This window comes from Lepidochelys kempii, chromosome 8 (assembly GCF_965140265.1).
Source record: "Lepidochelys kempii isolate rLepKem1 chromosome 8, rLepKem1.hap2, whole genome shotgun sequence".
NCBI lineage: Eukaryota > Metazoa > Chordata > Testudines > Cheloniidae > Lepidochelys > Lepidochelys kempii.
In genome coordinates this window covers 34,531,175-34,547,687 of record NC_133263.1, presented here as the reverse complement: position 1 = coordinate 34,547,687, position 16,513 = coordinate 34,531,175, and the positions used below count along the sequence as shown (strand labels likewise).

The following is a 16,513-nucleotide window of genomic DNA, read 5'->3' as shown; positions in this document are numbered from 1 at the left end:
ATATAATACAAAATGAGCAAGAGCCAGGATTAAAAGACTGTTCACAATCCTAGCTGTACACTGCTTGAGGCTGTCTGAAGATAGCAAGCAAAATGTACTATAGAAAAAACTGATTACAAATCATTCTTACTCCTTGAATTGTACGGATGAAGTGTTCTTACAGTTGATTTTTCCTCTATCAGTAGTTTAACAGGATCACAGTATGCATCATAATGCTTTAAAACAGAAAAGCTTCTGGAAAACCCAAACAAAAGGAACGTCACCAAGTGACGTCAGCCTATATACAGTTCTGTGTGGTCGCAGCGCATAAGCAAATCCATTCTTGTATCGTTTCCCTGAAAAGCTTTTCAGTAAATGCACTCATGCTACTACAGGAGCTTCTCTCAGCAATAAGCCACCCATCTGCCATCAACAAGTTAAGATTAAAAGAACCCACAGCCGTGGAAAAAGAACGTGAGCTTCAATAAAACCACTGAGCAGTCACAGGAGGAAGAAAAAACCAACAATTTATATTCAGCATTGATTCCACAATTACAGACCTGTCACATGAAATCAAGCCAACGAATTTAAAAGGAGTATTTTGAGAGAGCATGGTGGATTCAGTCTTACACTAATATCGAAGGACACTAGAAAACAGTAAATTATTCAAAGGCTGTCTTACATTAGAGCCTTTTACAGACTCACTGCGTTGAGTCTAAAACTACGACTGAATGCAACCTCCAATGTACTCAAAAGAATGGGTAAGTTTACACATTTATATATACCTTTTATGACGAAAGAACAGCTATGCTTTAGAAAAACAGAGGTACTAAAAATAGATTTTCTGAACTGAAGCCTTTTAAAGGCATGTTCAGATTGTCACTTATTGAAGATTATAATGTAGATAAAGATTTGTATGAAGGACAATATCCAAGTACTCTGTATTTAGTAAGTTTATTAGTTCTTACATTCAGAAGTAGCTTTTTAGAGATGCATGAAAGTAATCTGCAGTGAAATCTTTCACCATAATGTTCTAAGTGTACATGATCTGATAAGAATATCCTATCTTGTTGTTTCCCTAAATTATATTCTGCAGGCTTACATTTCAAGTGGCCATTAGGGGCTCCTATGCTGGCAGCACTATATGCAATGAGTATGGTTTTAAAATTGCTGCCTGCCTTGGGCATGGCTTGTCCACCAAAATGTCGCTGTGAGAAGCTGCTCTTTTACTGTGACTCTCAGGGGTTTCACTCAGTGCCAAACACCACTGACAAGGGCTCTCTAGGTTTGTCACTGAGGCACAATTATATTTCGGAACTTGAAAGGGATCAATTTGCAAGCTTCAGTCAACTTACTTGGCTTCACTTAGATCATAATCAAATTGCAACAGTAAGAGAAGATTCTTTTCAAGGACTATATAAACTTAAGGAATTAATCCTAAATTCAAACAAAATCTTTTATTTGCCCAACACAACTTTTAGCCAACTGCTGAACCTGCAAAATTTGGACCTCTCTTTTAATCAGTTATCCTCTCTGCATCCTGAGTTGTTTTATGGACTTCGCAAGCTGCAAACCTTGCATTTACGTTCCAACTCCCTGCGGACTATCCCAGTCCGCCTTTTCTGGGACTGTCGTAGTCTGGAGTTTCTGGATCTGAGCACAAATCGCTTGCGAAGTTTGGCTCGCAATGGATTTGCAGGATTAATCAAACTGAGGGAGCTTCACCTAGAGCACAACCAGCTGACAAAGATTAATTTTGCTCATTTCCTACGGCTAAGCAGTCTGCACACGCTCTTCTTGCAGTGGAACAAAATTAGCAACTTGACATGTGGGATGGAGTGGACCTGGGGCACCTTAGAAAAACTGGATTTGACTGGAAATGAAATCAAAGCCATTGATTTGACAGTTTTTGAAACTATGCCTAATCTTAAAATACTCCTAATGGATAACAACAAGCTAACCACTCTGGATTCCAAGATCTTAAATTCACTTACATCCATAACTACAGTGGGCCTCTCCAGCAATCTGTGGGAATGCAGTCCAAAGATATGTGAATTAGCCACATGGCTGAGTGGTTTTCAAGGTCGGTGGGAGCACTCCATACTGTGCCACAGCCCAGACCACACCCAAGGAGAGGATATTCTAGATGCGGTTTACGGTTTTCAGCTTTGCTGGAATTTATCAACTATTGTTACATCCATGGTTACGAGTTACAGATCTCCAACTACTGAGTATACAAAAAGAATAAGCTCATCAAATTTCCATATGGGAGACAAAGAAATTCCAACTACTGCAGGCATAGTCGTTACTACTGAAGAACATTTCACCGAACCAAACAATGCCATCTTCACTCAGCGGGTAATTACAGGAACAATGGCTTTATTATTTTCTTTCTTTTTTATCATTTTTATAGTGTTCATCTCCAGAAAATGCTGCCCTCCCACATTAAGAAGAATTAGGCAGTGTTCAATGATTCAAAACCACAGGCAACTCCGATCCCAAACACGGCTACATATGTCAAACATGTCAGACCAAGGACCATATAATGAATATGAACCCACCCATGAAGGACCTTTCATCATCATTAATGGCTATGGACAGTGCAAGTGTCAGCAACTGCCATATAAAGAATGTGAAGTATAATATCTACAAGTCATCAAAAATTAAAACCAGATAAGTAACTTATTTTAAAATTGATGGGGACCTACATATGATTCTAATTTTTAGAAATGTTGACATAAATCCTAATTTTCCAAACTATTTAATGGAGGCATTGTTTTTGAAGTGGTGCAGTATTTTAAAGTTTTTTTTTAATAAAATCATATTTTCAGTGTTAAAGCAGCAATGATTATATTAAATTTGCACTCAACGTTTGAAAGTCTAAAAAGATGCTCACCTCAAAACATGTACAATGTTTCATGTTATGTAATTATATGACTATGTGTAAATATTTATACTTAAGTCTCCATAGTCTACTTTTTCTAATGAAAATAGTCTGAATGAAAGGAAGCTAGATATATGTACAGAGATCTGTGAGGGAACATACATTACATTTGTTCCATTGTAGCTATGTGATCACAAACATTCCAGTTGGCTCAGTTCACTTTTCAAGGTTGACTTGCAGGAAGATTTTCCTTTTGTGATAATCTGACTCTTAAATCTACAATCAGAGAAGAATGGGAAGGGGATTTTTCAAGCGTATTGGAGACTGGTGATTTTAAATATTGTTTTCCTACCTCCATATTGATAGTCAGCCTTGCCTAAATGTACCTTTGCTAAAGCTCACAGCAAATTTACAATACAGCAGTTTTATAGAATTACAAACCGACTCTCCAAATGCTTAGAAAGTACTCAAGTGCTTATGTAAGAAGACTCGATACAATGCAATCAATTTTAAGTATTAAATGTGTTTAACTCTGATTAGATCTCTGGTTTGACTTGATAATTGGCACAGCTTTTCAAATAATTTAGGCAAATTATTTGGGACTATGAATGAAGGGTATTTCAACAGCTTCTCATGTGTAAGTACTCTGAATGCAAATTTTAACGAAAAGCAAATATCAATTTGGGAGTGAAAAGGGACTAGGGAGGGAAGAAGCCCTCTCCTGTCCTCCCCACAGCAGTTTCTTCATCTTGTCTAGAAGCTATTTTCATGCACTAACACAACAGGTTTCTCTGGAGACAGAATTAACCCCTGCAATATAAGCTTTCACTTATCCTATTCTTGTGAAACCCCCAACCTTCCCAAAGTCAAAGTAGTTAAACATTTTTTTAATTGTTCAGTTGATAAATTATAATTAGCTTAGAAAGTATTTAATTGAAAAATGTTTCATTTTATACTTCAGTGATATGAGATGAGAAGGCCCTATGCTATTTGCTATTTACTCACCTTGGAAACTCAATTTTCTTTTATCCAGAAGTAGCATGTGCTATAAACTCTATTATGAAATTACATGTAAATATTTGGAGATCTATGCAGCCACAGTGGTTTTAGACACCACAAATATAAAATTACAATATTTTAAAGAAAATTGCTCAAAATATTGTAAACTTTAACCAAAGTTACTAGACTAAGGGGGAATTTATATATATAAATATGTATATATATTTAAAATGTGTTCTGTGTCAAATGCTGCAGTGTTCGACAATTAGCAGCAGCACACAACTGGAGAAAACAATTCCTCAGTGTTGACATACTGTAATTATTGATTTATTCAAGGTATGTTAATTATGTGTTGTACCAAACTTCTAAAAACTTTTAGAACAGATAGTCAGTGCACAAGTCTGTTTGCTTTTAGTAAACTCAGCATTATATTTACACACACACACTTAGGGTACAACTATACAACATTGTGATGTTTTATTGTAAAAGAAATAGGTCTCAGATAAATAAATGGGGCTTCAGATAATATTTTTTATAAATATTTTTAAATTATTCTCTTGTGCTATCCACATGCTTCCCATTACCTTTATGGAACACATGACTTATGAGGAGAGGCTGAGGGAATTGGGATTGTTTAGTCTGCGGAAGGGAAGAATGAGGGCGGGGGGATCTGATATTTGCTTTCAACTACCTGAAAGGGGGTTCCAAAGAGGATGGATCTAGACTGTTCTCAGTGGTGGCAGATGACAGAACGAGGAGTAATGGTCTCAAGTTGCAGTGGGGGAGGTTTAGGTTGGATATTAGGAAAAACTTTTTCACTAGGAGGGTGGTGAAACACTGGAATGCGTTACCCAGGCTTGACAACGCCCTGGTTGGGATGATTTAGTTGCGGATTGGTCCTGCTTTGAGCAGGGGGTTGGACTAGATGACCTCCTGAGGTCCCTTCCAACCCTGATATTCTATGATTCTATGTTACATGAAACTGTAGTGTCCCAAATTAGCAAGAAAAAAAAAATATATACATTTTCTTATTCTCCAAGATTTTGTATTCTATTAAGGCAAGTGCATTCAGTAAAGACTAGGTTCCCATAATTTTTTTAATGAACCCATTTACTGTTAGAACCCAACTACAGACTGATTATCTTGCATTACAACTATCCCAATTACTTTCAGCCATATAGAGTACCTTCTAAGCATACAGAGGAAGTGGTAGGAGGAGGATGAGAAGGGGATGTTCTGATGATTAAATCACACATGCAGTGAGGCCAGATCTAAGTTCAAAAAGTAGATTTACTGGCACCAAGTATATTGAACCACTTGTGATAAAAGATTTAATTTAATCTTTTACAAATATTAAGTATTCGTGGCCCTTCATTTACATCTAAGCTTCAGTCTTGCCCTCCGATATGTGAGCAGGCATCATTTCATATCTTGTTAAAAATCTGTGCATGTCTGTGAAAGCACAATAGCTTTACTAGCTTTAGTCGTGTAAATTACTGGGTATTAGCGGGCAGGATCAAGCCCTTGAAGTGCTAGCTTTCATAAGAGTCTTTGCAAGTGCAGCCTTAGGTGCAAACAGATGTGCTCAGGAATTAGAATCACTGATCATTCCAGCAATGGTGGGTAATCAAATGCTTTTGCTGCGGTATCCCCACTCAGGAAGTTAGGGCTAAATTTCTGCTGCTCACAGCCCCTAACACAAGAGTATGTTCTCTCCTTATCCAATAAGATCCTACTGTTGTCCTTTGGTCGAAAAGTGACTTGAAATCCTTCACTCCAGCGTGGAGAGGGAAGTAGTGGGTGGGGCAATGGCTGTCATGCTATCCCCAGGAGTATGTGGCTGTGTTGCATTTGCAATTCTGAATATGAGTCCTTATTAGCAGTCATTTTTAACATAGTTTACAGTCATGATTAAGGAATGCTAGCAGGCTTCCAGCCTACCTTGTCAACAGGGCTATGTCTAAAACCATTCCCCTTGTTTGCCATGCCCCAAAACCCAAACAGAACAATGTTTGCCCCCAACCATTAGTAACCATCCAGTCCTCTAGAATTTCACCACTCTCCCCTCCCTCAGACTTCCAGGAACCAGCTTTCAGCCAATGCACCCACACCCCTTTTGAACCAGTACTCTAGGCTCAGCCTTGCCTAGAGATGGTAAAGCAGTAAGGCACACACACAATCTAATGCCATGTAAGCTGTGGAGACAAGATAAGATTTAGCAGCCTCTGAATCACCCATTTTTACACAAAGCTAATCTCCCAACTGCCTCAGAACATAATTGCCACTCCCTAGCAGCATTTAGCCTTCAGAAGTCAACGTCCACCATTCAGCGAATGACTGTTGGACGTTCACACATTAGACCCCAGCAGTGAATACTACATTCAATGTAGTGTGCGGTCATGTGATCTAGATGATAACAAATGCTGGCAATGAAAATTTAACCAGGTTTCCCTAATAATAAGCAGTAAGTAGCGAGCTATGCCAGTGTCCTTTGCAAGAACTCATTAGAGGGAGCAATTCCAAGTGATTTAAAAATTGTTTTCCATTCAATTGTTTGTGACTCCATCACCACAATAATTTTATTTCGTTTGCCAAACACTTATTTCTTGTGTTTCTTGTTTAGCACAAGCCAAGGTGGCTTGGTTTAACTTGTGTTCCAGTAGCAGGACTAATGACCACGACCTACGTTCTGTCTTTTGGTTGCTGAGTCTACGTTCAGATGCACTGCATGCAGTCACAGCTCCTATCAAGTTTAGTTGGAATTCTTAGAGCTTAGCACTTTTACACACACAATTAATGTATGTGTAGACAGCTGAAGAATTGCTTGCCATCCTCTAGAGCATTCTCCAAAGCCCACTCACCCTCTGCTCCATTCTCCACCCAATTTGCTCATCCTGTGGGCCCCCCCCCCCCCCCACACACCTTCAGTCTCAGTGACATTTGAATCCAACATCTGGAACCAGTTTAAATCATAGTACTTGAGTGGACCAGAATAAGGAAGAACGAGCTCTCCCATTTCTAGTAATTTCTCTGCAAAGGTGGATTTTTTCCCCCACTTATTTTTTAACTTTGAAGAACTGCCTGATAAGGCATTGGGCGAGTCAAGTCTTGTTCCTGTACTACTTAATAGTGCTCAATCAACAGGAGGTTAATACTGTTATCAGACGTAAGGCTACCCGGGCCCATAAGCACTGGGGGATTAAGCTAAATTTCAATGACAAACTAATTTATGTGCAAATTCAAGTGTCTGTGTCCACATCAAGCTACAGCCCTTTGAAGACAGCCACCTATTGCCAACACTTGAGAGCAGAAATATCAGCTTGCTTTTTAAGACAGAAATCTGCACTAACACTTGTTTCCTAATGTACCTAAGTTAATTTTTTTACTAGTTTAATGAAATGAAAGTTGATTGAATTTTGTAATTGGGGTAGTTTAAAACTTATCTGTTTAGCTTAATGTAATCAATTTGGAAAACTAGATTTCATCTTCCAAAGAAGTGGATTTCCACACAATGACGACACTTCAGAGGGGGATGGAGTCTTCCTTCTCCCACAGATAAAACAAAATCGAGGGAGGTTTATTAGTAGTGCCAAGTCATTCATGTCAATTCCTCTTTCCAGAACTAGAACTGAGATTTATCCATAAACTGAGGCTGTCAGTTTTTTCTTTTAAATGATCATCCATTGATTGCTAGTGGCACAGTTAAATGCCATTGTGCAGTCAAGTTGGGGATCATGCATTTCATATTTTGTATTAAACACCTTCTTTAGAGAAAAGTACTAGGGAAAGGTACTAGGATCTAATCAAATCTTATCTACTATCTAAGGTAGGCAAACTCATACTACCTAATAAGGTCAAAACAACAAGCTTTCAGATCTATGAAGTAAGCATACGAAAGGCTCCATCTGCTACACTTTCAACTAAACTTTCATAATGGTTAAAAAAAACCCACAGATTTTAACAGAGTAGTGAACTTTTTCTACCAACATTGAGACCAGAGATTAAAAAGCAGAATCCCAAATGCATTGTATTCAAGTCATGTTAAAGAGCCATTTTCTGGTGGGGGTGAAAATACAAAATGGAGTAAATTGAAGTGCAGTGTACAGAAAGGTTTTGTTATTAAAACTGTGTATACCATAAAACTGAATTTGCCTCTTTTTTTCCTGCCTTCTCAAACAAATATCTAGAAATGTCCAGTTTTATGGTAATGTAAAATTAGTAGTCACACCACTTCAAAGCGGACTGCCTAGAAATCTCAGTAGTGAAGTGTCGGACAGTCTGTTTACTGTACACCAATATGTTGCTTTCAATTACAGTTTATGGACTGAAAAAGTCTGAGTATCTGAACTCTTCATGCAGTCTGTTTCTTTATTGAGTCTAGAAAGTTTCTTGCAGAGGGAATATGAGTTATTGCTCATGAAAGGTGACAGATTAATGGCTCTGGAGACAGAACCCTTTGTACTCATCTATTTAATATACAGCAATACCTTCCACACATCACTGACAGTATGCCTCAACTATGACCTTGGAGTAGCCATCTGCAAGATTGAGAGAATAGTTCCCTCTCTATTCTTGTTCAGTCTTTAGACTCTCTATTGCCACAATCAACAATCAATGGTGCCAATTGGGGTGGTGGGTAATTCAGACAGAGCCACCTGTGAACTCAATAAGGACAAGCAACCCAAATCATTTAAAGATAGTATGTGCTGGTGGTTTAGTCTCAACTTTGAATCATCACCAAGCAGAACCAGATATGAACTGCTGACCTCAAAGAAAGTTCCATAGCCCATTATCACGGTCTTGAATTATCCAGTACAGTTCTCAGTACAGGCTACTTGCAGTGATATTCTCAAACACTGGTTATTAAATCAACAAAGATGCTTTTCTTCCGTCGCTTAAAGAGATTCAGAGTTAGAGGATGTTAACTTACTAAAATTTCTTTAAAAGTACTTAACTAAAACAAGAGAACTTAAAATGACAGAAAAAAGTTTACTTAATTTGCAAACAACCAAAAATTAAATAGTTTAATTGTAGCTACATTTACTATAGGAGAATATTTCCTTAAAGAAAGGTTTGTATGTGCAAAACAATGAATAAAATGACTACTTTTAAAAAATGCAGAATATCAATGTTTACTATAGTTGGCTCTAACAACCCCCTAAATTCCTTTCTGCCTTCAAAAAACTGCATAACGTTTAATCTAAAATCAATACAGAAATATAAATGGGATACTTAGAATTTTCCATTTAAGTCCTCCTATGTGTGACTAGTAACAATTAAGGAACTTTATTCACAATATGATTAATGCTGTTCCTAGTAATTTTGACAAGGATACTGCAGAACTCCAAATCTCTAGCTAGAAATTCTTGACTAACACCTTAAAAAGAGAACTGCAAAAGTGATTTGAAAACTGAGGCAAGTCTGATAATGTGCTGAAATACCCCAACAAACAGGAGGTGGGATACATTCAACACAAATCTTCCTTAACATTAAAAGCTCCTTCCCCAAGCCTTTAATACCAATTAATCAAAATATGCACAGAATACATGATTTGTTACTGATGCTAGAGTCATGCTTTGCTATCTGATATACAGAAAATGTATTCTGGGGTGTATTTTTTGAAAAAGGGCCAAATGACCACACTAGAATTTTTTTAGATGAATTCAGCACAAAAATAACTCAAGAATCTGGCTACTTGAGGCATTAAGCACGTATTTTTACAATTAAAGGCAACCTTCAATATTGTGGAAGGATAGGGAAGGCTACAAATAACTACTAGTGGCCTCTTCTATTCTTTCTGATGTATAAAAATCTAAAAACTGTAGAATTGCTTGCCTTAGCCTTCTAGACAGGACCGGAGTTTTCCATGTAAACAGAGATGACTTGAGAAGTACTGAAGTGATATTGCAAGGAAAAAAAAAAGTGAAAGTTGAGCTATTAAAACAAGGGTGTTTTGCAGAGAAAGTGGATGAAATATCTTTTATTGAACCAACTTCTCTTGGTGAAAGAGAGAAGCTTTCAGGATCCACAGAGCTGCTCTTCTTCTGAACAAAGAGAATAAGCTATGACCTCACATACTATGGTGTGCTTCATGTTCTGGCACCAACATAGCTACAACACTGCAAGCAAAGGAGTTTTAGTCAGACTAGTTAACTTCAATTATTAATTAGCATTTTGGAAAAATGATCCTTCATTCAAGGTCTGAACTCTAACAATACACATCTTGAGACTTCCAGTAGGTTTGTCAACAAACCCAGCTGACATTCCTGATTACCAAAAAAACGTTATAAGCTTTCAGGCCCTCTTTATGTAGCATACAGAAGCACCGATAGGTACACTCCCATTTAAAAAATTCTTAGTAGGTCACTTAAATCAGTTCAAGTTTGCTTTGACATTAACTTTTCAGGCATTTTTCTTCACATGTATTTTACAAACTGAGTATTTGGGATTCTTTTTCAAAGCCAACAACTGAAGAAAAACTGTTTCCCTCCCCACATTTTCCATCCTGCAAGCTAGGATCAACATACTCACTTGGTCATGTAGGACATGTGCAATTGTTTTATACCAATTCAATGCCGCTTAGTCTTCTAAAAGAAGTCAGGAAGTAAGAGTTCATTCATCAAGAAGAATCATAAACACTGAAAAGGTCATAATTCTTTACAGGCAAGAACAATTAATTCTGTATTATAAATCAAGAATATAAATCTTATGTCCAACCTAATTGCTCAGAGTCTGAACTTCAAGTGTTACAACTGCTACACTATTTTAAAAATAAGTGTATTGAGGATTTTTTCTCAGCTTGAGCACACAGCCTTCTAATAAAAGGTACAGGCATCTTACATTTGGTAAGTAGCAAAGGTGGGCCAATACTTCCCAGATACTTTAAGAGTCCGCAGATTTTCCTTCATGTCTAAAGTTCTATTTGGACAATTTTAAGACTACCATGCAGATAAGGAATATGCCAGTTCAGAAACAATGAGATAGATAAGATGGAGGGATATATTTCCTGAGGAAAAAGGAAGGTATAGTTTTACGGTACACCTTACAATGATTAATAAAAGACCAAAAGCAGACAGAAAATGGTTGCTAATTCACTCACCCTATGGACAGTCTTCTTCATTACTAGCAACACTGTCTTCAGATTTCAGAACTCTAAGAAGATGGTAGCCACAATAGGCTTAAAGGGTGACAGGTAGAGAAAAGCACACCTAGTTTAAAATGAAGGCTCTGAGGAACATATAGCTCTGGGCCATTCAGGGTATGTCTACACGACAATTAAAAACCCACAACTGGCCTGCGTCAGCTGACTCAGGGTAAGGGGCTGTTTAATTGCGGTGTAGAAGTTCTCCTCTTGCTGGAGCCTGGGCTCTGGGACACTGCAATTAAAACAGCCCCTTGACCCAAGTCAGCTGCCATGGGCGTTTAATTGCAATGTAGACATACCCATACTGGCAGTACAGCAGCAGTGAATCCTGGAAATAAGGGGCTGGTGACCTTGATAAAATTGTCAGTCTCATTCATCTAGGCTCAAAACCAACACCAAGCCCTAGATCTTTAGAGAGGCGATAGCCAGGCATATGAATAGGCTAGACTGCAGAGAGCACAGGCTGAACAAGATGTGGCATGTCTTTCATCTTTGACCTGACAAGCATCGATGCACCATAGTCTGCAACAGCATGACAGTGGGGTTCTCCTTTTATGAGTTACTTTTATACCAACTCAGTCTTTATAACTACCATCTCTTTTTAACAGGTGTGTTTCCACACAAATTTTCTAAGTCAGAGTTTCTCCCTGAGATGCTGATTAGGAAATTTCCTGCTCACAAGAATCCGTCTGTTTGCATAAGACTACCACACCAGGGCCTCAGAGGATAGTATGAGGTCATTTGGATGATTTCTCACTTTTAAGATTACTTTTAGGTTCATAGAGAAGAGTGAGAACAGCCATGCTGAAGGAATCCATAGTCAAACTGAACTGGATACCAAAGGTAATAACCCCTTGTCTTTTGTGTGCGGACAGGAAGTAAGATGTTTAAACCCAACTGCCTCCACCTGTTGGGAAGCAACTAGAATACTGCCAGAAGAAGGGTCCACTTCTCCCAGGTGGATGAATTATTTGCTCAAGTCACCTGCAAAGATTTATTTCCTTGCAATTTGTGAAGTAATTAATTAGTAATTGAGAGCTTTATTTTCTAGCCTTCAGTTTGAAATTCAGGCTTCTATTGTTTTTGGACACACCTTGCTTAATTTCACTGGAGACAAGTAGATAGCTGCCTTCCCTCCTGTCTGGGAGAAAACCAGTTTCTTTGTGTTCATTCACAGACTTCAAAACATAATACCAGTGAGTATCCACAATTCCTCATATAATGTTAATAGAGTCATTTTAAAATAAATATTGATCAGTGTGTCATCAGCTTTCATAAAAGACCTGACTTGATACGCTTTTGTAATACAATTATATTGTATATAATAAGTCGATTCACTTACTTATTTAAGGTTCAGAGCCCTGTATTTAAGAGACTCTTCCACAACCAACTATCCAAGTTAATGTCTTCATTTACCTTTTATGTAAATGTGCCTTCATTGTCACTGCCTGATGATCAGGCTAGTCAGACTAACAAGTACAAACTCCTTGGTCTAAGGCAGATTGGGCTTCTGCATGACTTGGCAAACACATTGTAAAGAAAATAATTCTAGCACATACCCATAATTTTTAGTATACAGCCTGTGCATACCTCACACAAGAATATTATGATCAGTGAGTTAGTTTTCCAAATGACTTATTACATGCCACTCTTTGGGTATATATCATGACAACAGCATGTTAGGTTTGGTGAATATGTCAGGCCTGACAAAAGTTGCTGACGCAATAGTGAACCACCAGCATGCCTCTGAATCACAGCCAGTTGCTTGATAATATGGAGAATGAAGACAGACTGACCCATGCAGGAAAAAAATGTTGAGATGCCTGTTTTACAGTTAACCACTTATCTTTGAATTTCAAACCCAAGAAGTCTAGATTAAACAAAGAAATGGATAGTGAATTCTGAAGTCTTCTAGATTCTTATTTCCTCTTTTTCATGACAGCCCAATAGACTGCATAAGGTGATCAAAAAGCTGTTGACCTGAAGACAAAGATGGTGGAAGCCAACAGATCTCCATGAAAGATGTGAGTCATTAGGATGATTTAAACAGTTTTAGTTCTAACTAGTACAGCACCCAGTGCTGGAACCTCTATGTAACTGTTGAAGAGAACACATTCATGTTTCCTCATTCATTTGGATGCTTCCTTTCATAATACCCAGGCAATACCTAATAGATTCTCTGAACGTATCAGGCAGTTGTGAGTAAGCTGCCAACTGGAATTTTGTCAGCCATTAGCGATGTCTACTTTACTGGCACACAGATCTCAGTGAGCACACGTCCAGGTGCACGAGAAGTATACTACTAAGCTAGAGTAGAATGAACCAATACTAGCAGATTAGATATTCATTGTATAAGGGAAATCTACTCAACTATGTAGAAAGTAACAACACCATATTACACATCACTCTTGGTCCAAAAATGGCAATGCTGGACAACTATTTCACAGAGAACTACTGCATAGCTCAAATATTAGTTTACTTGGTGAAGCTAAAAAATGCTTACCAGACACAGCAATCATATTTCTCTTTCAATATTTGACATCAACTACATTCAGTTAAATTCTTTTTTCAGTAACTCCACTGACTTTGGATTTATGCCGAGCTTATCCCCTACTTTGTAAGTATTCACGACAGTGCCTACTTCTTCACACACTACAAAACAACCGTATTACAAGGCTTTATTTGCAGCTCTTTTCTTGTACTGATATAAATTCATTAATGGCTTCACTATTTGAGATCTAGAGTAGAGCTGCTGTGCTATTGTTAAATAAAACTAACAGGCATAATCTACAACTTTTAAGTTAACAGTTTTAGTTTCTACTTCCTATTTGAAATGGGGGGAAAACAGGACAGTGGTTTTAAATTTCATAATTGCTAGAAATAGAAAATAGAGTCAGTTTAATATTTGGTGCATTTATCAGTCTACTGTAGATTTTAATAGTCTTTTCTTTACAAACCCTTTTCTACAGGTTTATTAATCATTAGTTCACATTTCTGCTGCTTACCTGTATCAGATCTCTTAGTGCAAACTATTCCACTTACCAAATTTTCACAATTAAGAAAGCAAATTCTCCATCTCTACCAAACCCACTATTCATGAACCCTGTTCACCACCCTTCCTCTTCTCCTCATACAAGTTTCTGTGGGGAGCTCATCTTATTTTATCCTATCCCTTCTTCTCTTTCAGGGTCTCTAAATACCAAGGACTCTAGATGAGGCTGGTAATTTCTTTGATTTGTTTCATGCTTGCTGGAAACTTGTTTTAAATTGGAGTGTCATACATTTTAATTTATCTTGCAAATTAAAAAAAACCCAACAACCTAGTTTCTGGCCTTAAATGACCACTTATTTATTCCATTGTAGCAAGGTGAGGGAAGATTGGTAATGAAACCAAAATTCACAGGGAAATACATCAGAAATGGTGAGTCCTAAATTTTAACAGTGTAACTTGATACCAGCAGTGAACAAACAGTGAAAGCTCAGCAAAAAAAGCTTTCATAATTCAAGGAAGGAATTTTCAGGAGAGACTTACTACTCTGAAACAGCTGCCAGGCTCCACTGTTTCATACTTATGCTTAGTTATAAACATCGGCTAAGATGAGGACAAAATTATGTTGAAAGCAAAGAGACTTACATTTAGCATTTTAACCAAGTCTTTGTTTTACTATAATTATCCACTATGGATTTGGAAATTCCATCTTCCCACCCAACAACTAAACACTTTAGGCTCCCAGCACCAGTGTACTAGCTATGTGTGTCAATAGTTTTTGACTCTACGCCATAATGTAGAATGGAATATAATCAGCATTTCTTGGTTATTCTTCAGTAAGATTGCTTCCACATGCACCCCCCCCCCAGCAAAAACGTGCTAACGTTAAAATAAAACTAGGTCCAGGTCAATTTCCAATTAGAACTCAATCATGGACCGCCTTGTAGAAGCGGCATGTTGTCACTGACAGGGAATGCTTTAAAGTAGTTCAGAAACACTCTTAGTCTAATTAAATCATTTATATTCCCTCAAGATCCTAATGGATCCTAACCCACAGAAGGCTAGACTAGAAGGGTGAAGCCTCAAAGATATAGGGGCACTGCAGACAAAAAACAAAAACAAAAACAAAATAAACTAAAAATCAAAGTTCAAAATCTAGGATTTTTATTTTAAATCAGATGTTTTTATTTAAGTTACACATTTTGTTAAAATAAACCAATTTAAAATTAAGTCTGAAATTATGAGAGCCAAAGTCCTAAATTTACTATGATGTATTAAAATGATTAAAGATAAAGAAAATCAAATAGTGTATGTTTGCTGCTGAAATTTTAAAGAAAGTCAAACCCTGAACTGGTGAAACATATTGGCTAAGCAAATGGAACCAGAATTTGACAATAGCAACCTCTTCTGCAGGCAACTCCTAATATTCTCTTGATTTCAGTTTATTCAACTAGTTCAGTTCATTCAAAATTAAGAAATGGATTGGTAGCTGAAAAAGCAGAAAAGTTTGTTTTTCTCTTCTAATCTATGATTAAAAATGAGGTGGGAGGAAATGAGATCTACTAGATCTAAAATCTTGAAGGATGTCAAGGACAGAAATAAGCAGTTCAATTCACCAACTATATTTAATAAAGCAGATTCAAATACTAAATATATTTTGATAACACTCTCTTATCCAGCAAGTTTAAAACAAATTTAAAATGTTGGGTTTTACATTTAATTAAATTTCAATTTCCAGCCAAATGCAGCTTCATACAAATAGAGTAAAAAAATTAAATGATTTAATAGGAAATGCATCATCTACCATTTTGTAACAAATGTAAAAATTAAAACTCTGAATAAAGGAATGTTAAGTTAAGCTATATAATTGCTTAAATAAATGTGTATTGATTAGTGTATCCTCCTGATTATCAAAAAGTAGTACCACACTTAGAGTAAAAGCTAATTTAGTTTCAAAACATGTTTTAATGATTACCAACCAATGAGAATCTACCTCTCCTTAGGAAATGAACTAAAGTACAAATGCAAAACAAAATTAAATTTTCTTTAAGTCAAGGTTTCCTATCTGCTAATTTATATCAAAGTGATTTAAATCAATCCATCATGTACAGAAGTTTAAGTGGAAATGGCAAGATCCTCAGGAATAGGGATGCCCCACTTCAGAAAGGCTAGAATAATTTTCAAAAAGAAAAACAGCAAGAATGCCAAAGCCTTTTAATGGCACAGTTTACCACAGTTTTGTTATACTAATAAGACAAAAACCAGCAGGATCTTATTAAAGGAGTTCTGTATTAAAATCACAAATGAGTTTGATTCCCCATAGTTTAAATTCCAGGGTATTACTAATTAAGAGGTCTCTTGGTTTTTGGTACTGTTTCTCTCCCTGTGTGTGTGAAACTTGCAAGCTGCTAATTGTGTTAGTACATTCTAAGACAGAGACTGTTCTCAGAGCAATTCTTTGTAACTACTACTCACACACAGAGATACTCAAAGCAATACTCTGTAACAACAGAAACAG

At 37.0% G+C, this 16,513-nt stretch overlaps 2 protein-coding genes across 3 annotated transcripts in view; one reads left to right on the top strand and one right to left on the bottom strand.

The window, feature by feature from the left end:
- The window catches only part of CTNNA1 (catenin alpha 1), a 203,094-nt gene that overhangs the window by 82,046 nt on the left and 104,535 nt on the right, over positions 1-16,513 (bottom strand). The gene's annotated exons all lie outside the window — the stretch shown is intronic.
- Positions 266-8,777, top strand: LRRTM2 (leucine rich repeat transmembrane neuronal 2). The gene is made up of 2 exons (XM_073356003.1): positions 266-740; positions 1,076-8,777. Exons 1-2 carry the CDS (start codon positions 737-739, stop codon positions 2,620-2,622), a joined length of 1,551 nt encoding a protein of 516 aa, XP_073212104.1. The 5' UTR covers positions 266-736; the 3' UTR covers positions 2,623-8,777.